This window comes from Danio aesculapii, chromosome 22, assembly GCF_903798145.1.
Source record: "Danio aesculapii chromosome 22, fDanAes4.1, whole genome shotgun sequence".
NCBI lineage: Eukaryota > Metazoa > Chordata > Actinopteri > Cypriniformes > Danionidae > Danio > Danio aesculapii.
This window is the reverse complement of record NC_079456.1, coordinates 27,270,852-27,295,961: the sequence shown is the minus strand read 5'-3', so window position 1 is coordinate 27,295,961 and position 25,110 is coordinate 27,270,852. Positions and strand designations below refer to the sequence as shown.

At 37.9% G+C, this 25,110-nt stretch overlaps 1 protein-coding gene across 1 annotated transcript; it reads right to left on the bottom strand.

The window, feature by feature from the left end:
* Window positions 1-11,553: 11,553 nt before the first annotated feature.
* On the bottom strand, window positions 11,554-25,014 carry fam20cl (family with sequence similarity 20 member C, like). Its single transcript, XM_056448041.1, has 10 exons — window positions 24,638-25,014; window positions 18,176-18,351; window positions 16,131-16,209; window positions 15,780-15,872; window positions 15,152-15,267; window positions 14,898-15,078; window positions 13,993-14,102; window positions 12,649-12,730; window positions 12,509-12,568; window positions 11,554-11,841 (listed from the first exon to the last, which is right to left on the bottom strand). The coding sequence occupies exons 1-10, from the start codon at window positions 25,012-25,014 to the stop codon at window positions 11,592-11,594; spliced, it is 1,524 nt and encodes a 507-aa protein (XP_056304016.1). The 3' UTR covers window positions 11,554-11,591.
* Between the last annotated feature and the right edge of the window lie 96 nt (window positions 25,015-25,110).

The window sequence follows — 25,110 nt, the reverse complement described above, 5'->3', positions numbered from 1 at the left end:
ATCCAAGCAATCAGATGATCTTATTTCCTTCCTAGTTCTGTAATTTTGGTTACTTGTTGAGCAACAGCGGTTAACTAACCGCCTGTGTAACGCAATGGGTAAACAAGTTGCAGTTCAAAGGAAATGTAAATCATAAGAAAGATTTAGTACCAAACTGTTTCTGACGTTAACTAGACATAGGTCAAAAAACGAAAAGCTCTAACAACCAAGGGTTAAGGGGAAGGGCTTCAAAATTTACCCCTAAGAATCGGGACAGCACTACACACCAGCACACGTCATCATATGTCATCGCAATCTCTTGCTTCATATGAGATCACCAATCGCGACTGCTGTAGTTATTCCAGTTGTGCTATTTTTTTTGTATTTATCTTCAGGAAGTCACTGAATCATGTATTATGTTATCATAATGATCTAATGTGGCAATAAGATTGTAACTGTACTGTGCATTTAACACAGTGGCCATATTCATCCATATCATCTACACACCAAAAACAACATTAACATTATAGCAGACACTGTAAAAAGCTCAATCTCAGCCACTAGACTTTTCTGACAGGGTATTTAAGTGTCATCGAGTGTCAGAATGTTGTGGGACTGCTATGCAGGAGTATGATTATGGTATGATTATGGATTATAGATTGCAAAATTTAGCGTTTTTTTTTTTTAAGCATGACGGTAAAACATGAATGCGGTTATGAATATATTAAAACATTTGTTTGTCATAAAAATTCATAATAATGACAAAAAATACTAACTTGTGGATCTCTTTACTTCGGATTTAGCAATACTGCCGTTGTGGCTGGTGTATTCTGGGAAATTTTCTTAAGCCTTGGTTTCAAGTGTGGTCCTATAAAATCTTTGTTCGAAGGGCTATTCACCCCTTCCCCTTAGCCCTATGCCTTCAAGCTAAAGAGAATTGAGACACCCCTACCCCTTGACGTGAATGTGCAAAACAAGGGTTAAGGGGAAGGGCTTAGGGGTAGAATTGGGATTGGGCATAAGTGTGTTAATGTTTTGTATGGTTATATGTATATTTCCCAGCATGTTTGAAGAAGTAAGTGAAGCATGTAATTCACTATGTTGTGTGTTGATTTAAGAGTTTGCACATGTAGCATAGATTCATAGAGGACACAAATGTTGTTTATTAAGTTGTTGTTCAAAGTAATGTGTACTGAATACATGATGATAGTGCAATGTTAAAAAAATTTAATGTTTGATACATTTGCAAAATGCTGAAAGAATTAGAGAGCAAGAGTTGATGCGTGACACAAGTGCCGCTACTAAAACAATTATTTCATGTTTTTCAGAATAAAACAATCATGTTAAATGCGCAACTGCCCCATGTGAGTTCATTACTGCATTCTTGGAACTGTTACACCTGCACAGGCAGATCTGTCTGCACACTTTTTAGGGATCTGTGAACATAATTTCCATTACAGTTTAAAAATATATATATATTTTATTATTGTTTTTGAATGTTAACATGCAGAAAAGCAGTTTTGATGATATTATTCTTTAAAGAAATACCAATAAATCTTACCGTGGATTTATGAATTAACTTTTTTATTATATTAATATAGGGGTGGCGACGCAGTGGTGCAGTAGGTAGTGCTGTCGCCTCACAGCAAGAAGGTCGCTGGTTCGAGCCTCAGCTGGGTCAGTTGGCGTTTCTGTGTAAAGTTTGCATGTTCTCTCTGCGTTTTCCTCTGGGTGCTCCGGTTTCCCCCACAGTCCAAAGACATGCGGTACAGGTGAATTGGATAGGCTAAATTGTCCGTAGTGTATGTATGTGTGCGAATGAGTGTGTATGGGTTTCCCAGTGATGGGTTGCGGCTGGAAGGGCATCCGCTGCATAAAACATATGCTTGATAAGTTGGCAGTTAATTTTGCTGTGGCAACCCCAGATTACCCTGCTGAAAAATCCATCTTAAATCAGCCTAGGCTGGTTGGCTGGTTTTAGCTGGTCAACCAGCCTGGTTTTAGAAGGGTTTTGGCCATTTCCAGGCTGGTTTCCAGCCATTTCCAGCCTGGTCTTAGCTGGTCAGGCTGGGTGATGACCAGCTAAAACCAGCTTGACCAGCCTAGCCTGGCTGGGAGCCCAGCCAAAACCAGCTATGTCCAGCTTAAACCAGGCTGGTTTTAGCTGGATTTAGCTGGTCATTTTCCAGCCTGACCAGCTAAGACCAGCCTGGAAATGGCCAAATGGCCTAAAACCAGGCTGGTCAACCAGCTAAAACCAGCCAACCAGCCTAGGCTGGTTTAAGCTGGATTTTTCAGCAGGGTAATAAAGGGACTAAGTTGAAAAGAAAATGAATGAATGAATTAATTAATAATATAGGGGTGTCACGGTGGCACGGTGGGTAGTACGATCACCTCACATCAAGAAGGTCGCTGGTTCAAGCCTTGGCTGAGTCAGTTAGCATTTCTGTGTGGAGTTTGCACGTTCTCCTCATGTTTTTAAGTGGGTTTCCTCCAGGTGCTCCAGTTTCCCCCACAAGTCCAAAGACATGCGGTATAAGTGAATCGCGTAAAGCCCTGCTTACACTGTGAGATTTCAGCCACAATTTTTGTCATCTGAGACAAATTTGGGAAATCCTAAAAGATTCCTGAAATCCTAGGCTAAAACCTGTGGTCTTTGATCGCTGGTTTGACATGACCACAGACAGCTGCTTAATGCCTGTTGAGATCAGATTTTCACTCTGATAAATTCTAGCAGTGTCAGAAGATTTCAGACACTTTCCTGCAGTGTGACAACAGCTGCGATGAGCGTCAATCCAAGAACCAATAGGAGTGCAGTATCTGATGCCGCAATCCATGAGATATTGCCGCTATCGTTTATAAACATAGATTGTTTATGTTTACTGGAAGGAATCATTTTAGAATGCGGGATAGTGAAAGTGGCACGGATGGATGACGTCAAACTCCAAGGGAGTTTTCTTCCGTGTTTGGTGCATCTTCATTGTTGTTCTGTCTGACATTATGACAGCTGAGATCTTACAGTGTGACATGGGAGCCTTGTTTGTGCAGTCTGACATGATATAATCGTTCAGGATTATATATTAAAAAAATAAATAAAACGCAGTGTGAGCTGGTCTTAAGCTAAAATTGTCTGTAGTGTATGTGTGTGAATGAGTGTGTATGGGTGTTTCCCAGTGATGGGTTGCAGCTGGAAGGGCATCTGCTGTGTAAAACATATGCTGGATAAGTTGGTGGTGTAAGGATGGCTATATCGCTCCATAATATGAAACCCTGAAAAATGTTATGGAACTCCACATGAGACAAGACCACGAGAATGGTCAGGCACTAAAACAATAAACTTTCTAATGTGAGAAGAGGATGAGATAGGAAACCTGTTGTTCAGATTGTCTTGATCATGCATCCTGAGCCCCCCTCTTTGCCCTGAACTTTACCTTTTCCACCAGAGCAGCTCCACACAGAATGTTTAAGGTTTTAATATGGTGTATCTTGTAGCACTATATTCATGTTTGGTATCATTTTAAATCTCTCTGTGTGATTGGTAAAATGGTCTTAATTTCACTTCAATATTTCACTGGTATACGTCAACTTGGTTTTTAGCCTTGATAAGATCCTTGCCAGATGCTCCCCCTCCTTAGAAATGATGAACTCCTCAAATTCACCAGGCAAGGGTCTCGGTGACGCTTCTTTTGTTTTGAATTTATGGCTGTTTGTTCTGAGTTGAGTATTTAAAGGAAATGTGCACAAATATCATTGGGATCTTGTAGCCAAGACACCCCGTTGCAGCATCTCTAAGATTTATGCTGCAATGTACTTTTCTGGTCAGGTATGCATCTCTAACTCTTTGATTTATCTTTGAGTAATGGATGTTGTATTTTTATAGTATCATCTCTGAATTGGCTTTCTGATTGTTTCATGTAATTGGCATAATACAATTTTTCCTGACAAATAAAATGTTAAGTTTTGATTCATTCTGAATTCTCCAGAAATCTTTTATATCCAGTTGATTAAGTGGAGTCTGCACTACCTTTATGATTTGACATGATTAGACTTTCGATTGTAAAGACACATTTGACTGTACAGAGCCATTCTGGCATGAAAGCATGGAGATCTTTAATCATCTAATCGCTGAAATTAGCAAGTTGTATGGAACTGGCTAAATCCGCTGCTTTTTAGGATGAGTGAGCAGTTGGCAACCAGACTATTTAAGTATTAGCTGACCCTACATCCTCTGACTAACTTCAGTGTCGACATACTGTTCGTGAGAAGACACGCAATCCCGGGGCGAGAAACTCTGAGTGGCGTTTTGGTCCCTAATGACGTATAACTGGAGAGTGTGGGAACAGATAAAGATCAAAACTCTATGATGAATATGATCCATTCTGAATAAATGATGAATGTGATCCATTCTTACAATTAGACATACAGTCTAAATTTTACGATTACTTCGAATTGGAGTCCGATTAAATTAGGAGCTAAAAAACAAATATAAATAAATTTTAATAAATAAGAAAATTCTTTTCAGAAGCACTAGAAAAGGCTTACATTTATGCATTTAACCTTCAACCATGCAGTTAGTTTCATCATTGGGATAATAGATGGACTTCTACAGTGGTTCATTCTGCTCTGGCGATCCCAGATTAATAAAGGGACTAAGCTGAAAAGAAAATGAATGAATGAATTATATTAATATAAGTAACAAATAATTTATGCTTCACACCCCTTTCCACAATGTACACTTCATGTCTGCATTATTTGTCAAAAATTAAATGAACTGCAGGCTATTTTTCCACTTTAATTATAGCTAAAACACTTCAGATACTGTATTTCAAGACATTCTGCAGTTTTTTTTAATGCTGAATTAGTCTAGAGTAGGTGTTTGGATGGGTGTTTCCCAGACCACTAATAAAACAGGGATTAAGCTGAAGGATGAGTGAGTTGAGTAAGACATTCTTACACATCTCAGCCTTGTTGTCTATTTTTTAATTAGCCTTTTGACTGTTGTAGACTGAAATCATTCAGGACACTGATGTGGAGCTGTAATGAGGTCAAGACCCGCTTGAAACTACTTGAATTGTCTGTTTATCTGAAATGAACAGCTCATTCTTAGTGTTCATCAGCCAATCAGAATCAAGCATGTAACAGCGTTTAGTATAAGTTGAGTTGTTTTATTTTTGTTCTGTTCAAATAACACCAGGCTACAAAAGTAGACCAAAATTCAGTTGTTTCTTCCCCAAAAAAAATGTAGCGCAGCAGATAGCATGATACATACAATTTAAGCCACAATTTCCTTTGTGCTGACAGAAGCATCTCAATGTCTGTAGACTAATGATGTTGCAATGTTTTTGATCATTTTACACTTTCGGTGTCTTAGCAACTTATTTTTGTCCTTTCCAAAAAAATCCACTAACAAAAACATTATGCAGATATTATGCTCATGTTGTAGCACGTCATGATATTGCCAAGTAAGTTGCGATCCTGGATTGACAGCTATGTTGATCCTGGAACATTATTTTTGTTTGAAAATGTAATCCATACCCATTCCTACCACAAAACCCAATCATAACAGTAAATTATTTCCAAAATCAGAGAGGAATAATAGTTGAATAACAATCGTGTAGAAGTGCAAAAACCTAACTGTAAGCCTCAACTTAACATAAACGGTAAACATACTCCTTAATTCTGATTGGCTGATTGGAATATTGTTCCAGGATAAACATAGATGTTAATCCCGGAACATGCCCTACTTGGTGAAATCAGGTTGGCGTATGTTGTATGTTTAACATTGTAGACTTAAGTGAAGGAGTGCAGGCACCTATTCACACATCAAATAGATCCTGTTAGAGCTTATTAGAAGGGCAACATAAAAAAATCTGATAAAACATTTTGCTAACGTATATATATTGCATTATAACTACTTCAAGAGTTCACACTTAGCTGATAATTGATTATTAAGCTTGTTTGGCATGCTGTCCCGGGAGAGAGCCCTGAGCTCACAAGATCCTCGTGCCCGGGGCTCCCTCCTGTTTGCAAGGCGAGAGGGGAGTTTGAGCTCAGGTAGATCTCGAGAACTCCCCTGCTGTAGTAGCTAATGTACAGATAGTGATTGCTCAAGAGATATCTACTTACTAGGAGCATGACCCTTCGCTAAGCCCCGCCCTCCTTAGTTACTGTTGCTATGCCTGTCAAGCTTTTGTGCCTGGCACGTCTATTACAATATGTATGCACCGGTGTCAGACATTGCCAGGGATATAATTAGTCATTTTTGGTGAAGAAGGTGAAATATCTGAGAAAGCCAGACAAAAAAGGACTGCAGTATGCATTACAGGGGTATATTCACGACATAATAGGCAACCGATCAGAAAATAATTTAATCAAAATTGCAGCTAGGTTAGCCTAGCCGCCTCATATGCTAACCATTCAACAGCTTAGTTCATGCACAGCAGGAGAGGTGAAATGTTGAAATAATCTAAAAATAACAAATTAAACAGTGATTTCTCTTTTTTTAGGTAAAAAGCCTGATAGATTATTTGTTGTGCAATGAAATATAGCGTTACTAATCAACGAGGAAACGCACATGGACAGTGCTTCTACATAATTAATTCTTAGAAAGAACAAGCCAGAAAGGGGAAATTGATGGATTTGTGCCAAATATTAGCATCATTGACCCATAACAATGTACAGTACCTTTCAGTATGTCAGTATGTTTGTGTATTTTTAAACCGTTTCTATTCTAATTTGCAGTTAAGTGGAAAAAATAAATGAATGGAAATGCAAATCAAAGTATAAATAGCAGAAGTGAACAAATAGGTTTTACCTACCAGCAAATATTAATCAGACACGAAACACAAAAGCAGACTCTAACCCGGTATAATGACTAAATCTCTATTGACCTTATTCTTCAATGCGGAAGTGCGCGCGTTTTTGCGATTGTTTTAGAACTTCCAATTGAGTTGCCTATGGGAGAAATGACTTGGAATAATAATTGGCAAAAAAACAGTCAAACTACTTACTCTACAAACAAGTGTTTGCATGAGAATACAGACAAAGTAAAATAGTATAATAAGAAAATATCAGTTTGCAACACCAAGCAGCAAAACGAGCTGTTTTTAACGTTTAAAATGAATGGAAGTGAATGAGACCGGAAGTTTCGCGCCAAAATGATTCAAATGGCTGCGCCCACTCGTACGCAGAGAATAAGGTGAATACAACAAACGAAAACATCAGTGAACTGTAGCTCTAACATGGACATGAGGGATATAAATGACTGAAAAACTGCTGTGGGTGAAGTATATTGATCGCAAGTGCTCAATTTGTGATCACATCTTGGTTTTGTTCTGTTGATATGTAATACCAAATATTCGTTGCTTGAAATATGAAAATGAATAAATCATTGAAATATGATTGCTATTAATATTCCTACTATGGCGAGAGCTTAAACAGAGCACTGCTCATAATATCGAGCAGGAAAAAAAAGAAAAAGACAGCTGCGAAACATAACCTGCTTTGTATTTTTGTAGGAAACACAGTTTAGATCATTTTAGGGTAAGAGATGTGTGAGTTATTGCCATCTATTACTGAATGTGTCAAGTATATCGAAAACAAAACCAACTTAACTCTGCACTTTTAGCACCCCTCACAGAGCTTGATCTACGCTGGCATTTCTCCATTTGGGTTTTAGGTTTTTAAAAAGGAAAAAATTCCACCACCCCATCCAAACTTTTAGGATACCGGGTATAAGATTTGCACAGTCCATATGCACAATTCTTTGAATGTTTCCCTTGCTTGAAAGCTTGACAGGCCTCCTGCGCGTAGCTACTGGGTCTAAGCCACGATTTGTGTGTGGAAGTTTTTGGGTGTGGCTTAGCGAAGGGTCAATCAACTTCAGTTGCATGTTTTTGGACGGTCGGAGGAACCCGGGGGAAACCCACGTGAGCATAGGGAGAACGTGTAAACTCCGCACAGACACGTAGGCTGGCTTGGTAAGGACTAGAACCACTGATATTTTTGCTGTGAGGCAACAGTGCTAACCACTGGGCCACCTTGCCACCCATCTAGAAAAGGAGGAGAAGTAGGGGTGGAAGGAGGAATTCTTCAAAACGAAGATGGCTGTTAAATGGAACTTAGGGTATTTGGTTTAGGAATCATCTGACTGGTGAATCATAAATTGAATAATGCAGGACCAGCTGCAAGTGATCATAAGCACGTGATCCTCTCGAAATTAGTTTATAAATAAACTTCACTAAAAGTATCTTCCAGTTTGAAACTGTGCATCATAAACTCCTATTTGTTGCTGCAGTATGGCATTTTTAAACATTTGAACACATAGCTTGTTCAGGAAAAAAAAAATTAGATGATAACAATAAAATGGTTCGTTTTTATCTCCTTTCTGAACATAAAACCTACTAAGCTGTGTTTGTGTATGTGTATGTACTTTTACACCCTTAATGGTTTTACTAACAGGGAATCAAGTGACCTTTTTGTTTCCACAAACTTATGACTACAATGAGGAATAGTTCCCCACGGAGTACAAAAATGTTCACAAGTCACAGAGTTGGACTATTGATAAATCAAAGTAATAATACTAAAACCAACAGGTCCTCACATTACAAACCAAGTAGGCTGTCAGCATCAGAATATTTAAACAATATAATCTTACATGAAATATGTAGCAGCATGATCAGTATTAAGAGCCTAAAGTTCATGTTTTCACTTAGTTGTCAGTTGTCCAAAAATTAAGGGGAGGGAAAAATGCAAATAAATAATAATTTTAAATAATGTGCTTGTCTCAGAAACAATATGAACTGTATTTGGTCCTGTGAAATTAAAAAAAATTTTTTTAGATGTTACAGTCAGTATGTTAGTTTTTATCTATAAGACTGTAATTCACATTTAGAAAATATAAACCTGAAATAAACATCCAAAGTTTGCAGTTTGTCACTTACAACTAAATTGATCAACGATTCCAGTCAGCTCATATTTCAGCTTCTCATCAAATCTCCTGACCAATCAAATGCTCTTTCTGACATGCCCCGCCTTCATCAAGACGCTTCTCATTTGCTTTTCATTTGATGCGCTTGAGCTCAACCACTCTCACTTGCAGAGCTGTGAGGGAAAAACAAAACAAAATTGACTGTTTACAGAAAGAGGAGGAGCTACTCTGTGTCCCACCCTCAGTTCAATTTTCAGTTGAAATTATGTAAATTTTTTAATAACAATGCATATTTTAAAGCATTTTATGGGACCTTTAACTCTACAAAATATATAAAATCTGTTTTTTAAAAAGGTTTTTGAAGTTCCTAATTGATAAACCTCATGCTTTATAAGACACATGACATTTACAACCTAAAGAATAACACATTGAGTTAAAATTATCATTGTTATGGTACACAGTTAATAAGGTTCTGATTGTAAAGAGATCATTCCCTATTTTCTATTTCTTGTTGTTAATTATTTAACAATATAGTTTAATATTGCTTAATGCAGAAAAACAGGAGCCTCCAATGTCATTATCATGTAATTGCACACAATACAGTCCAGATATTCAATGCCTTTCTTGTTCATGATGAAAGATCGTCTTAACACCAAAAGCATTGAAAAAAACATTCAACTTAAAAAGACTTGTGAAATCTTGCTAAGCGCTTACCAGTTCAAAAAAAAACAAAAAAATTAAAAAAAAAAAACATCTCACCGTTAACCATTGCAGTGAAAACTCACGTCACACTTCACCGGACGTATCTAAAAGACCACACCCAAAAGAAAAAATTAAGCAATTTGATTGACTGATGAATATATGGCACTCTGAAATTATATTAATGTACAGTATATATGTATCATAGTAGGGGTTTTTGCAAGCGATTCTAAACACTCAAAGAACAGCCTATATGGTAGCTTATAGTGAATACCATATTGGTTTTGGCAGTTCATACTATGGTACAGCATTTCAATGAATCTGTTTTGGTGATTCTATAGTTGTTGGGATAATACAGCAATTATAGTTCATAAACAAATGACCCAATACTGTAGTTTTCTTCAATTGAGTATACTAAACTACAATACACCACAATGTGCTCAGGGACTTTTTATTATTATCATTTATGAAATACTGCCATTTTATCACAAACTGATTACACAATTTTGCTTTAAATTAATGTGCCCTCATAATAATTCATCAAAACTGCCCTCCATTCTTTCTGCAGTGAAATGTTTTCTGTGGTGATCTGTTTACTGGGACGAGGGTGGGACCAAGCTGTCAATCATGCAATCAACCAACAGTAAACCTACCATCTGTTCAATTCCTACAATTCCCACACAATTCCTGTCCCACTTTTTTTTTTCACTTAAATACACGCCACAATAAGGAAAACTATTGCAACTTCTATTTCACACCATCTTTAAAACTAGTCACAGACGGCAATAATCCAATTATATAACATCTAATTGTATTGTAAATATAAATAATTTACAGTTTTGTTATTGATCTTATTCTGCAAATCGGAAGTGTGCTTGTTTGTCGGACTGTTTTACAACTTCAGATTCAGTTGCCTATGGGAGAAATGACTTTAAAGGCTGGTTTATACTTCTGCATCGAGTGATCGGCATGATCCATGGCACCTGCCTAGAGCACAGTCATGCATTTATACTTTTGCGTCCTGTTTGTGCTGCTCTGCAATAACACCTCCGAAACACTAGCTGGCAGTAGGTTTTTATATTCCTCTGTGTCGTGTTTCTTCGCAGGTGTTTTTTTTTTCTTCTGAATGCTACCTTAATGTACGAGTAGCTAAAACTCGTTCTTTCAGAGGCGGGAACTGTTGGACGAACGACAACTTTAATCATAAGGTAAACACAAAACAGAAGTTTCCATCTGGAGCTTCTTCACAGGACTTGACACAGACTCCACCGCCTAGACTGCAGCTTGGCCAGAGGAAAAATGGTCGTGCCCAACTGAGCCTGGTTTCTCTAGAGGTTTTTCCTTCACTTTCGTCAACTGGTAAAGTTTTGTTCCTCGCCACTGCCGCCACTGGCTTGCTTGGTTGGGACTTGTGGAGCTGCGCATCGATGGATTTGCTCTTCAGTGTACGGACTTTCAGCAGTAAAATTTAAACCACACTGAACTGAACTAAACTCTGAAAACTGGACTTTCAATTTACTAGAACTTCTATGTTAAGCTGCTTTGACAATTTATCTGTAAAATTACTATACAAAAAATAAACATGAATTGAATTGTAAACAATTGCTCCATCAGGCTCACAACAATGGCCACTCTTGTCACAGCTACCAAGCCAACCAATCACAGAGCTTGCACTATGCATCGTTGCAACTTGTTGTTACGTTTTTTGAGAGTAGTACATCTGCATCAGCCACGGCGAGGGCTTTGACCATCAAAAGGCTGCGTCGGACGATACGCATGCGCTCGACACATAGGGATAAATCAGCCTTAAGAATAAGAAATGTCAGAAAAACAATCAAACTACTTCCTTTACAAACAAGTGTGTTGATGAACATACATAAAAAGAGTAATATTATAATAAAAAAATATCAATTTGCAACATCAAGCAGAAAAAAAAGGTTCCAATGGTTTGTACGTGAAGAATACAATGCAACACACTACAAAGTCAAGCCTGAGGGTAATCCGTGATGTCATCATATATGACATCACTGTGATGTTGATGCTGCTGCAGACAGTCTTGGATGGACTGCATGACTGCTTTCAGGCGCCGATCTAAAGCAGAAAGATGAGGTTCGGAAAGGAGAGGTGCGACCTCTGCAAGGGGGTCCCGAGACAAAGATGCGCGCATGACATCACTCAGCTGATAAGGCGGGAGAGAGAGCAGACGTAAACGAAGTAACGTTGACCGACGGACCCTGGAGAACAAAGTGAGACATTATTAGCAAGTTAAAAAACACTGCACCTTTAAATTGTTACTTCAAGAGTTCACACTTAGCTGATGATTGATTATAAAGCGTGTTTTGCATGATCCTCAAACCTGGGGCTCCCTCCCATTTGCAGGGCGAGAGGGGAGTTTGAGCTCAGGTAGGTCTTGAGAACTCCCCTGCTTATTTATGGCTAATGGCAGTTAGGGATTGCTATGAAGAGATTTACTGCTAATTTAGAGCTCAACTATGGTGCCACTTTAGTTTGGTCAATTCACCATGCCGCATGTCTTTGGACTGTGGGAGGAAATCTTAGAATCCTGGGGAAGACCATGCTAGCACAGGGAGAACATGTAAACTCTGCAGAGAAATGTTGAATGGCTAGGTAAGGACTTTAACCAGTGACATTCTTGCTGTGAGGCAACAGTGCTAACCACTGGGTCACCATGCGGAGGTCACCAGGAGGAGTAGGGGTGGAAGGGGGATTCTTCAAGACAAAAATAACTGAGGTAATATACTCTGGTTATTAATAGTGAGTCAGAAATCATCCAAATGGTGAATTATGTGTTATCTAATGCAGGACCAGATGTGGTCAATCATAAGAGCATGATCCTCTCGAAATTAGTTTATAAATAAACTTCACTTATATTCACTTTACCTGCAGCACTGCACGAGAGGAGCCAATATAGAAGGTTCATCTTTTGAGTGACGTCCAAACCTAAAATAAACACAGAAGGAGCACGCGTTTTTAAACCAACCCAAACACAACGTCATGGAATTTATTTTTTTAATACTCACGCTCTTCCATTATCTAAGTGTATGAGAAATGTGTCGTTGCCAAACTTCTCAAATGTTTCATAGTGGTGCCTGTCCATGTTACCTGAGGAAAAGTAGACAGAAAATATCAGGAGACAGGCATATATATATATATATATATACATATGTATATATATATATATATATATACATATATATACGTATATATGTATATATATACATATACATATATATATATATACACACATATATATATATATATACACACACACACACACATATACACACACACACACACATATACACACACACACACACACACACACACACACACATACACACACACACACACACATACATACATACATACATATATATATATATATATATATATATATATAGGCATTGATATAGGTCATTGGATTCCAAATTTGTTTTTTAAACAGAACACGAGTTATGCCCTGTTCACATCTAGTGTATTTTTGTATACAACAAGTTACACCTAGACATCATTAAGTACAGGTGTGAAACTTTTAAGCTTGTCTAACTTTTGATCTCTTCCAGAGGTAGTCGTAAACACATTTTACCAAATTGCTTAAACAGTGTGTATGTACATGTTCAAACACAATTTTTTTTAAAATACATCTGCTTCATTTTCTTTAAACAGCAGCTCTCATGCTGGGCCTGTGAACTGATGTTTTTCATAATGTTTTATTTAATGTGTGAAGTCTTTAATGTACTTTTAATAATTTTGTTATATATTCAAAGCAACATTGAGGGACACGTTTAAGCCTCGCTGATTTGAATTGCTGATCCTTTACATAATGTTTTTAATCACATTTTTAAATTCCTTTTGATGTTCTAAAATATTTGTTAAATGAATTTTATCAATAAAAAAAGTATATACATGTTAAAGCTGTAAAACAGAATTAAGTCTGTAGGCCAAGTTTTTTAGATAAATTTTTTTCAGTATTACATTGAATGATCAGAGAAAGTCAATACCTGCCCATAGACACTCCTAGTAAACTAAGCAAAAGGGAGAAAGTGGACAAAAAAAGAGACACTTGTCCACTTAAGATTGGATCAGTGAAAATGGATCTTAATACCAGGTGTGAACATGGCCTTAGAAGAAAGAAGCCTTAGTTTGGAAGTGTCTTTAAATTTAAAAGAAGCATTATGTTACTTAGATGTATAGGCCTATCATATTAAATTATTGAGATATTTTAATTATATATTGTGGTAGTACATCATATCAGTAAAGTCATGGAGTTCAGAAGCATGTTATTTTCTGTGGTCTACATCAGGAACCTATCATTCTTTTTTAAGTGTTAACCCATAGATCATCTGAACTGGTTCATGACTCACTCATGAGAAAGTCCAGAATGCTCATGTCAATCACATCCACTAATCGAGTGCCCCGGTCATACGGAGGAGTCTTTTTTACTGTGTCACAGTAGTTGGAATTTGTCTCCCATCTGTTTTGGAAACACACATTTCACATGTACAAAACCACAACAAAAGAAGTACCAAAAGGAGAATATGCTGAAAAATCAGTGAAAAAATTTAAATAAACGTTGGATCCCAATGAATCTCATATTTTTGAGATAGTTTGATTATTTTAAAATATTCCATGATTTGAAGAGGTTTGTCAGATAATTAAGCAACTCATAACCTGAAAGTCTGAATCTGAAAGTGTTCTTTCAAATATCATAATGTAAAGTTTGTGCTTCAGAGTATATTAAACTTGTCAAACATGCTCAAAGCTGTATTTTAATTCTGGTTAAGGTAACATCAAAAAGCACTAAGCGGTGATATCTAAATTTGTAAAATGTATGTGTTCTCAAATATCAATCTTATCTATAAATGACAAATCCAGAATTCTGTCCCTCTTTCTGAAGTGGTCCTTTTGAAGGGGTGTTATTTTTGAAGGGTAAATCAGTAAATGGTGGTCAATGGTTTGATTGGCTAAGACCATTGCATTGGAAATAGTATCAATCTCCATTTTACTGTGCTTTGTTAACAAAATGACACAATTTACTTTATTTACTTCTGACCAATCAAATCCTCTCTGATGCACTTCAGCTCAAAATCTCTGACTGGCAGAGTTATGATATAAATAAAAAGCTATTGACAGTTTTTTTAAAATGGGAAGAGGCTACTCTATGCCCCGTCCTCTCTTCATGTTTCAGTTAAAATGACGTCAAACAAAACAAAAAGACATATCAAAGCACTTTCATAGAACCCTTAACACAAACACACACTCCACCTACTCAGCCTGATTGGTTCTACTGTAGGACCTCCTCCAGGGACTCCTCCATGAGTGGCGTGGCGCCAGCGACAGGTCTGGCAGCATAACCGCCAAAGAGCCTTCTAGCTTGATAGGACGCCCACAGACAGCATGCTCAGTGGAGCAGTAATACGAACAATGGCCGTGAAAACATGTATTACCCACTGGAGAAAGAAAGACATACATGTAGAGAGGAAGTGATGGAGGAAGATAAGAGCCAAATGGGACATACTGTACCTGGGGAAGTGAAAAATGTTGTGACCAGTTTATGGTCAGTGGTGACCTCTTTGATCTCTTTAATTACATTAATAAGCCTGCCAACCACTGGAGGTATCCTCCTGAATCCCAGTATCCTTATTGTCAGAATGAAAGAGTGGTGATAAGAAGAGAACATAAAGTAAACATAGCAGAAAGTCTTAAGTTATCATTGGTAAAAATTAGCTGTATTATTGTCACATGATTTTAAAGCTCCTGACATACTTTAAGTAATGTTTTAAGCATTCCGATTAGAATAAAAGCTAATGTTTTGACTTGTCTGATCTCAACAAACTGGAAAAAAAAAACATTTATTGCAATAAAGGCCAAGCGTCAGAGCCAAAACCTGCTTTTTACATCATCATCATCATCACAGACCAATAAGAGTTCACATGTGTTTAAAAGTGTTGGAAAGAACATTTACATTAAGAAAGCTACTGTAAGAAACACAAAACGAACTTCGTTTTGGCCTGATTTTTATTACAAATGATCTGTATTATTTATTTATTTATTTTTCTTGAAGTAAATCAGGGCTTTAATTAGTAGCTTAAGTGTTGTTATCTTAAAAATATTCTTGAATATTTATTCCTATGAAAATCCATGTTTTTACCTGTCCAAGTGGAACGCTGCAATCTCAGCATTGTGCCTCTCAAAGTCAGAAAAGTAATACAGATTCACATTGGTTTCCTCATGCCGTTCCTGTCTTTACTCGAATGAGAACGATATTAAATTAAAACTACATATTAGCCTTTGGGTATATTCATCCAATTCCAAACCGCATTATTTTTTACTCCATTGCACTTCATTTCCATCAATTCCTGCACAAGCATGGGACCAGTGGTTCCCAAACTTTTGTTGAAGAAAACATTTAAGTCCATCCACACACACAACCCCAGCTTAGGGTTCATTAGAGAAGGACTATATACCAAGAAAAAACCTTTTTGTCGGGAATGGGTCTTACTTCATGGGTTTGAAGAGCGCCTGTCCATAATTAGGAAAAGACATCACCAACTTCAGCTGAGTCCCACCTGATTTTTGCACTGAAAAGCACCACAAACCATTTCAAGTCATCGAGACTCACAATTATATTTAACAATAACATTACAGCTCACAATTCCATTCAATCTTGTAACAGAGATCTTATTTCTCACAATTGCAATGTCTCGCACATCATTTTTCACAAATGTATTCATCCATCAAACTCTTGGTTCTGAAGCTGATTGGTTCTTTTTTATGTGTTTTCATCTTTGAACATCTATGAGAATTTTGTTTAGGTCTCCTCCCAGTACCACCTATCTAGATCTGCTACAGGAGCACTTTATCTTGCAACATGTATTCTAATCCGTGCAAGTCTGACTAGATTTCAGTAGAAGGCTTTGTTTGCTGTAGTAGATCTAGTAAGACATTCTTATGTACATTCTAGTCTTATAAATTATGTACTCCTATGGCCTATGGTTTCCACTGAGTGGTATAGTACAGTACACTTTTATGGCCGTTTCCACTGTCAAAAAGTACCGTACTGTCCCACTTTTTGGTCACCCTTTGCAAAGGGTACCAACAGGCCTAAAGGGTACCATAAGGTGGAGCTAGATGAGCAGCTGAATGCTATTGGTTTACAGCGATACGTCACTCGCAGAAGCAGGAGAATGAAAACAAAGAAAGCGCTATATTTAAAAACACAGCCAAAACATTACACCGTAATAATATATACATATAATATTTTATGTTGTTTTTGAACCTAATAAGAACTAAATGTAAGCTGTGTGTAGTTTTTCTGTTGTTGGTACACTCTCAGAAATAAAGGTACACGAGCTGTCACTGGGGTGGTACCTTTACAAAAGGTACACATTTGTACCTGAAGGGCCCATATTGGTACCTTAAAAGTATATATTAGTACCTAAAAATTTTAAGAGGAACACTTTTGCACTTTATAGGTACTAATATGTACCCTTGAGCTATTAATATGAACCTTTTAGGTACAAAATTGTACCTTTCAAAAAGGTACCACCCCAGTGACAAATTGCATACCTTTATTTCTGAGAGTGTAACATATCGGAGACTGTAAGGGGCTGTATGTGTTCATATATGTTGTATTTATTTGTTTATTTTATATAAATCACAGACCTTACAGTAGGCTATATTCATACTATCATTGATCTGCAGTTATAATCAAATCATGCTCATAGAAAATGTTAGTAATAAACATTTATACACAAGTATTTATGTGTATAAAGCATCTGTTTTGTGAGAAGAGCTTGTCCTATGATATGTGAACGACCCGTACAGCTTTACTGTGACATATCCTTGAGTAATAATTACGTCATCTGAAACTTTCTGTCATACACCACACCCACCAAAAGGGTAGCCTTTTGGCAGTGGAATAAAGGTAAAGGTGATAAAGGTGACCCGTATCATACCATACTGTACCTCTCAGTGGAAACGGGCCACTAAAGAGATCATGTACTCACCCTTTATTGTTCCAAACTCAAAAGTATGACTTTATTTCTACTGTTAACATATTTTGAAGATTGTTGTTAACAAAGCGGGTTTGGTTTCCATTGACTTCTTGTATGGACAACAATTACAATAGAAGTAAACTGCGTTGTTACCAATATTCCTTAAAATATCACCCTCCATCTTTTGCAGAAGGAATTCATAGAGTTCTGGGATGACAGTAGGCTAAGTAATCAATTGTACAATTTTTATCTTTGATTGAACTATATCCTTTTAAATCTATTTTGTCATGACTTTGAGAGTCATGACTAAACAGCCATTTTAAATTTATAGTGTGATTTTAATTCTTATTTTAAACTTTTTATTTTTAAATGATCCCGGACGAGCCCCCACTTTTACAACTACATGTATTTCATCAGTTTAAGCCACCGTCCAACTGTCAACTGCACGCAAGAAACAAAGGTCTTATTTCCATGCAGTTCTCATCCACACCCCCTCCCCACACCTTTTCTCATACAAAAGACTTGCTTTGCGAAATTTAAGGTCACCTACCTGCACTGACAATACGATGAGATGCCAGCTGCTGATTCAGCGCTGACAGATTAGGATCTTTGTGCTGATACATCTGCCAGCGAGATATACCAAGGTGAAAACGGAGCCAAGGCGGATGTGTGTCAGTACTGGTGTTCCACAGGATAGGATCAAAGCCATTGTCATTGGCACTGACCCTAAAAATAGTATTCATTAAGCAGTCATAAATAAAAATGCACCAAATACCATGCTTTTCTGTCAGTACCCTTAAAAACTTAGACTGGCATCTATTCTAAGCCCTGTTTACAACAATAAAGATGTGGTTTCTGGAATCTGTTGGGCTTGTTCACTTTCAGAGATTGCTGCTGTACTGTAGATGGCGCTCAAGGCATTGAATGTGTTTGAGCAGCAAAAAAGGCCCATTAATCCTGTCTACTGAGTAAAAACTGATTGTGTGAATAAAGAGCCCATATTATACATGAAATAGGGTCATATGTAGGTTGTAAGGGTCTCCAACAACAGTCTAATATGCATGCAAGGTCAAAAAACACTTTGATGGTCTTATAATCTGCATTTATTTTTACCTAATTATCCCAGTGACTCCCATATGAATCGTTCAGCGATTCATTTGTTCCCAACCCCCTCCTCAGCGCGAAGCTAATCTGCGCTGATTGGACCGATGACAGCCTGCTGCGATTGGTCGACAGTGACAGGCTTCAGCACGAGACAGAGTGAAATGCCCAGCTGCTAATCAACTATATAAAAGTAGTCACAGGCTTTTTTCACACACGCACACACACGCACACACACACACACACACACAAAACCCTCCTCAGAAGAACTGGGGAGATCGACGCGAGTCTCCTAGCCACTTTACCTGCTCTTTCTCTCTCTCTCTCTCTCTCTCTCTCTCTATCTCACACACACACACACACAACGCTCCTCAGAAGAACTGGGGAGATCGACGCAAGTCTCCTCGCCACTTTACCTGCTCTTTTTCTCTTTCTCTTTCTCTCTCTCTCTCTCTCTCTCTCTCTCTCTCACACACACACACACAACGCTCCTCAGAAGAACTAGGGAGAGCGACGCGAGTCTCCTGTCTCCTAGCCCCTAGGCGTCACACACTCGAACAGCTCTTTTTCTCTCTCTCACACACACACACACACACACATCACGTTCCTCCTCAGAACTAGGGAGATCGACACGTGTCTCCTGTCTCCTAGCTTACGATGGCCATAGCAATGACAAACGGCAGTGGAACGCGAGCTCACAAAAGCATTTAACGTTAAATCCGTAAACAAAGCGGCACGCGTCGTGTTTTTAACGTGGCTTACATGCGATAAGAGAATATAAAGAGTAACCGCGTGTACTGTACCAGGTTAACAAGTAACAAAACACAATAAATACATAATTTGCAAGCTAGAGTAAACGAGGCAACAATTTTAATCGCACTTACTTACACTAGTGAATAAACCTCAACCACTGACTCTTCACAGTTTCATCTGTGGGTAGAGACTGTCAATATTATCCATCTGAGCACAGCGTGACTTCATTCGACCGGCGGCGTCTGTGTGTGTGTGTCTAGTGTTTTTTCTGTGTTAGTGGGCGGGACCGCAGGTTTCAAATCTCCCTGGTTTGCGCGCGTAACTACTGGCGAGGCTTGTGTTTCGTAGCTGCGTCATCGCGAAACACCTAATGACTCGTTATCAAGACGACTCATTTGAAGCACTATGAGTCGACTCTTTTATAGATGAATCAATAATTTTAAACACTGTATACTTACAGATTTAAGCCTTAGCTGGATATTTCACTTCACTTAGAGCGGTGTTACACACTACATGGAAGGGCATTTTCAAAAACCCATAATATGGGCTCTTTAAGTTGTAAAAATTAAGAATTTATATTTAGCTGTGTTGTACTAAGGATTACAATTAATATCATAGTTTCCATCCTCATTATTTCTATTGTCTTGCTTTGTTGTTAATTTGTAAGCTGTTGCCATGGTTTATTCTCCCAACAAAACTAATGCATCACACCGAACTCTCTCATAACACTGGTGACGAAATCAAAGAGTATGATCCAAAATATGTTTTTAAGTTGAATCAAATTAACATTACAAGTTCATTTATTTAATTGAGTCACATTAAGGTAAAAACCTTATGTTGTAATCACAAATTCCAATATTTATTTGCATGTTAATACCAGCTAGTAATTGTTATGTGATAACCAATGATGGAAATAGTACTGAAAAATCAGCTTAAGTACCAGTACTTGCCAAAAAATGTAGTGCAAGTAAAAGTACATGTTGCAAACACTACTCAAATTATTAAAAAAGTTGCCCTTCTAAAAAATCTCAATACCCTGCAGATTAAAAGTGTATTTTCCATTAGCGCCATTTTCTTTTAGGGATTTCTCCAAGTGCAAGTTAAATTATTTACCATTCATGGATTATAAATTTTAAATGTGATATTTAATGTGAGAACACATTACATTATTATATGCAACTATAATATACTTACAGAAAGCAGGTTGGTGGGTTTACACGCAGAGCGAAATCTGTTTAAACTAAAATACTTAAAAAAAAAAAAAAAGGTGAAAAAAAATCGAACTATGATATGTTAACGGTTAGGTCATGCAATTTAAACCCTGACTAACAAGCTCCAAATGTCCTGCAGCTAGCGCCACTAACTAGGCTCGAGCAGCAATTTGTGCATGTATTTGAAAACGTTACATTCCAGCATTCACGAGGAAAATTAACTATTTTACATTTTATCAGTTTAGTGGCTAATTCCTACGAGTTTAGACTTATGAAAATCTACGTTTTTTAAAAAGAAGCGTGGCACCCTACCCCGCCCCTAAACCCAACCCTTATTGTGGGATAAGTAAATTGCAGAATCAGATCGTACAAATTCATACGATAAAGCCACTAAACCAAAAAGCTCTGAATTGTCGTGAGATAGCGTTGGACATTCTGTGGTGCATTTAGTTATTATACTTTATCGCTAAATGTAGTGACTTTTCAGACCCCTCTAGCGACAAATTTACAAGTAAGTGACTAGCGACAAATCTAGCGACTTTTTTTTTATAGTACTGGAGATTTTTTTATATATTCTGATATCCGTACTGTACTATTTTTTTTCTTCTCCACGAGCTGCGGGTGATCACGTTGACCCCTCCCCTGCCTCAGAGCATTCACAGCAGGTGGCAGTACCACACAGCCATCTCTTACACCTGCAACCTAATGCTGCATTCACACCAGACGTGGGATGCACGAATAAATCAAGCTATTAGCATGTAAATAGAGGCGTGAACATTTTAAGCTTACTCGCTTCATTCACGAGTTGAATTCACTATACAATATGCGGATTCACGTCATGGGCAGGGCTTGTCCGGTGACTGTAGCTTTGATGCTAAATGGCTAACATGGATTTTATTGAGAAAGTAGCTATGCTTTATGAAAGCTGAATAACAGCATAGATCCGTTTAGCGCCACTAGATCTTTTTAGAGGTGCACCCAGCTCTGTGAGTTCATCAACTCCTCCAGAAATTATACCTGGATGATGGAGGCTTTCAGCGGGGCTTCAGATTGAGCCAAGCCTAGTTTGATGAGCTGTTGTCTGGTGTCAGCAAGAGGATTATCTTGGGATACCAACAACAGGCACTACATCATAATCACTCCTCTACAATAACAAGCATCTGATTGGTTAACACAGCGCAAATGTCCACTGAAGTTCAGATTTTCCAACTCAAGCAATTCGCACACTCAGCGTCAAAAGAGCAAAACTCTCAACTCCTGCCATTTCATTTGCACAAATTGCGTCATTCGCTCTGCCTCGTTTGGGCAAAATGTGCAGCAGGATGTCTATTCGCATCTTTGCATTAATGTACATTTAAAACTTGCGCTTGACGCTTCATCCGCATCTGGTGTGAACGCAACATAAGAGCAGATCAGCCCTCTGCATACCAACAGCATACAATTTAGCACTGCAAGTGTACAGTCAAGCCGATCTGCTTCTCTTTTCTTTTAAATTTAACAGTTTATTCTTTTCTTGTTCATAGTCACAGAGATTTTAGTGACAGTATCTGAAGTTGTGCAAGTTTATTATTGTAGCGGATGTTATGCATGAAACATTCGTATCCGCCCATTACCAACTAGGGCTTATTAAGTGGTGTATAAAAGGTCATCGGAGAATAGGGGAAATTGCGTCATCGTTCAGTTGACTCCTCTCTGTGGTGGGTGTGTCCCTGCCATGCGTCTGGTATGTAGTAGCTGTTTAAGCCTTTCTCTTTTTTAAAAATGCGTTTGGTTTAATTCAGATTTTTGCTTTGAAATGCTGGTGTCTGATCGACTCCTTTTTGCACTGTAAAGTAGCTGCCTTGGCCTCTTGTGATCCTTATGGAATCATACTTTATAGTGCTGTGCTCTTCGTCGTGTCATTGTTGACATTTCTGCGTGCTCCCATGATGGCTGTCTTCTCGTTCGCTGGGGCCTGTCGCCTCTCCAAGCCCACTGGTAACTTGTCGCTGCTCTCTCAGGAGCTGGGGGTGTCTAATGCGGACAGTCAGGCCGTTGTGTGGCGTGGAGCTGTTTTTCTAAATAGTTAGCCTTTTGCTCACTGTGTGATGTTTTGAATCTAAAAGTGTGCACGTGTGAATGTTTGGTGGGTCATTTTTTGGGGCCAGTGCCTAGCCTGTCTGACTGTGGTAAGCCCCAGCTCCTCTGGTTGGATGTAGCTTTATTTATTTGTTGTTGTTTTGCCTCCACTAGTGCCATTTTAAATGTGTATGTGCCTGTTTTTTTTTATATTTTTGGTCCAAGGATAATTGAATTGTAATAAAATAATTAATTTTTCATATATATTATTGTCATTATTATTGTCTTTGTTAGAGAAGAGGTAAGAATCTGCATTTCATGTTTCAGGTAATGTACTGGGTGGCGTAATCAAGATTTATTTGCAATAGTTTCAGTGGTAATTTGGCTCTAGTGTCCCAGTTATTGTATTGGTCTTTCTACCAACAAAAAGCCTTAGTCTCCCCTTGCGCCACGTTATGTCAGAGAGATTATTGCAAATTCACTACACTATCTATACTGATATACTGTATTTAAACAACAATAAATTTAATTAAATTGACATGCATGTGGAAATATAAATACCCCTTTGTTAACCATAGGCTGTTAAACAAACAGCAACTGCTAGACGTGATGACATCAGGCTTTTTTTTGTGTTTGATTTCCTACATCCTTTGGGTTTAAAAAAATCTACAATTTAGAGTTTTTATGTTTTGTTTTTATTTTTAATTTTACAGACCATTTTAGTTCGAAATGCCAGCCAAACTCAGACAACAAAACTGTACAGGATATGACTGTAAAGGGATATTAATCAAATATCAATGTACCAAAAACAAACAAAAGCCATTTTTTCCTTTTGTATTGAAATTCCTGGAACAGTTTAGTCTGAAAGAGAGCCGAACTAAAAACAAAACAAAAACCAAAAAAAGTGATGTTAATCTAAAACAAACTCAACACATAAAAGATTTAAAACTGATTGTCATTCTCTAATTCTCTGATAGTCAGACTCTAAGTCAGAGTCTCCCTCAACTATCTTATAAAGAATCCTCTATGCTTCAGTTCTGCCTCCTACAACATGCAGTCATTAATTACATTAAGATGGTCCTGGTGTCCACTATAGTTGACGTTTCAAAAAAGAACGACATTTTGAAACACAAACAATTTAACATCTTTGAAAGCTAAATGTATTGTTCCTGACACTTTAATAAACAAATATATATGTAATAATAATAGTAAAAAAGCATTTAAAAAGCAAAATTTTAGATGCCTCTCTCCTCATGAAATGTGCTTGTTTGTATGCCGGCCATTGTGGATGCAGTGTAAGAAGTGGTTTCTAGCATGCCAGCCAATCAAATGACATATCACTAGAAAGCCCAGGATGTCCTCTGCACAGTACAACAGGACTTGACAGAGTAGCTCAAAAAATTCTAAGAAAACACAAGGTCCACTACAGAGGACATAAGTTAATGGGCGGGGAGGATATGACATAATCTAGCGACATTTAGCAACTTTGAGCGGAATTTAGCATCTTTTCATTGAAAACAGTTGGCAACACCGTTTCAGATCATTTTGCGATTTCAGTCATCATACAATGGGCATCCTTCAAGAAGTCTAAACAGTCATTGTACATGTTCACTGCATTTGATTTGATTTTTCTATGCACAGTTTGATTGGACAGAAATAACAGGACTGACTGTTATACTTAGCCAGTCATATTAAAAACAAACATATAAAGTAGTGACTGCAGGTTAAAGGAAAATACTGCAGTAAAGTACAGAACTTAAAATGTACTCAAGGTAAAGTAAAAAGCTACTTAGTAAAGAACAACGACTCAATTACATTCATTTGAGCATTTGTAATTCGTTATTTTACATCACAGGTGATAACAGTAAATGATGTCATAAATCCCTTACCACTGCTGTGTGCTTCGTTCTTGCTCTTTTACTTTCTTTCGGAGTTTCAGCAGCCAGTCCCCATCAGGCACAGGTGGGGTGGGCAAATTATACAGCGGATGGGAGAATAGAGCATCCAGTTTGGCGAGATCACCTGTTGGGTCGACCATTTGCACTTCCTTTGAGATGCTTCCTGCAGTGGAAATTGTGATCTCTGAAGTAGATGCATTTTGAGTGGAGAAGCTGATGGTGGTCTGGATTCCATAGGTTGAAGGGAGCTCACAGGAAGTGTGGTAGACCGACAGGACAAGTGAAACCACGAGCAAATGCAGGCTCAGGAAGACAATTAACAGCCACACACGCAAAGTCAGAGAACGCCGACGTGTGCATACTCGCATTGTACTGAAATCAGATGGAAACATGTATTAATTTAGTCATTAAGTCATCCTTTTTAGGGAAATTAAAGCAAAACGTACCTGCCTTCCCGTTGAAGG

Bases quoted from the DNA above. Each gene is read 5' to 3' on its own strand.
- fam20cl (XM_056448041.1), bottom strand. From the start codon at position 25,014: ATGCGAGTATGCACACGTCGGCGTTCTCTGACTTTGCGTGTGTGGCTG. The intron at 16,210-18,175 runs GTAGGTGACCTT...GGTGCTTTTCAG, and splicing joins TCATCGTATTGTCAGTGCAG to TGCAAAAATCAGGTGGGACT. The intron at 14,103-14,897 runs GTAGGTGGAGTG...TTTCCAAAACAG, and splicing joins AGTAGAACCAATCAGGCTGA to ATGGGAGACAAATTCCAACT.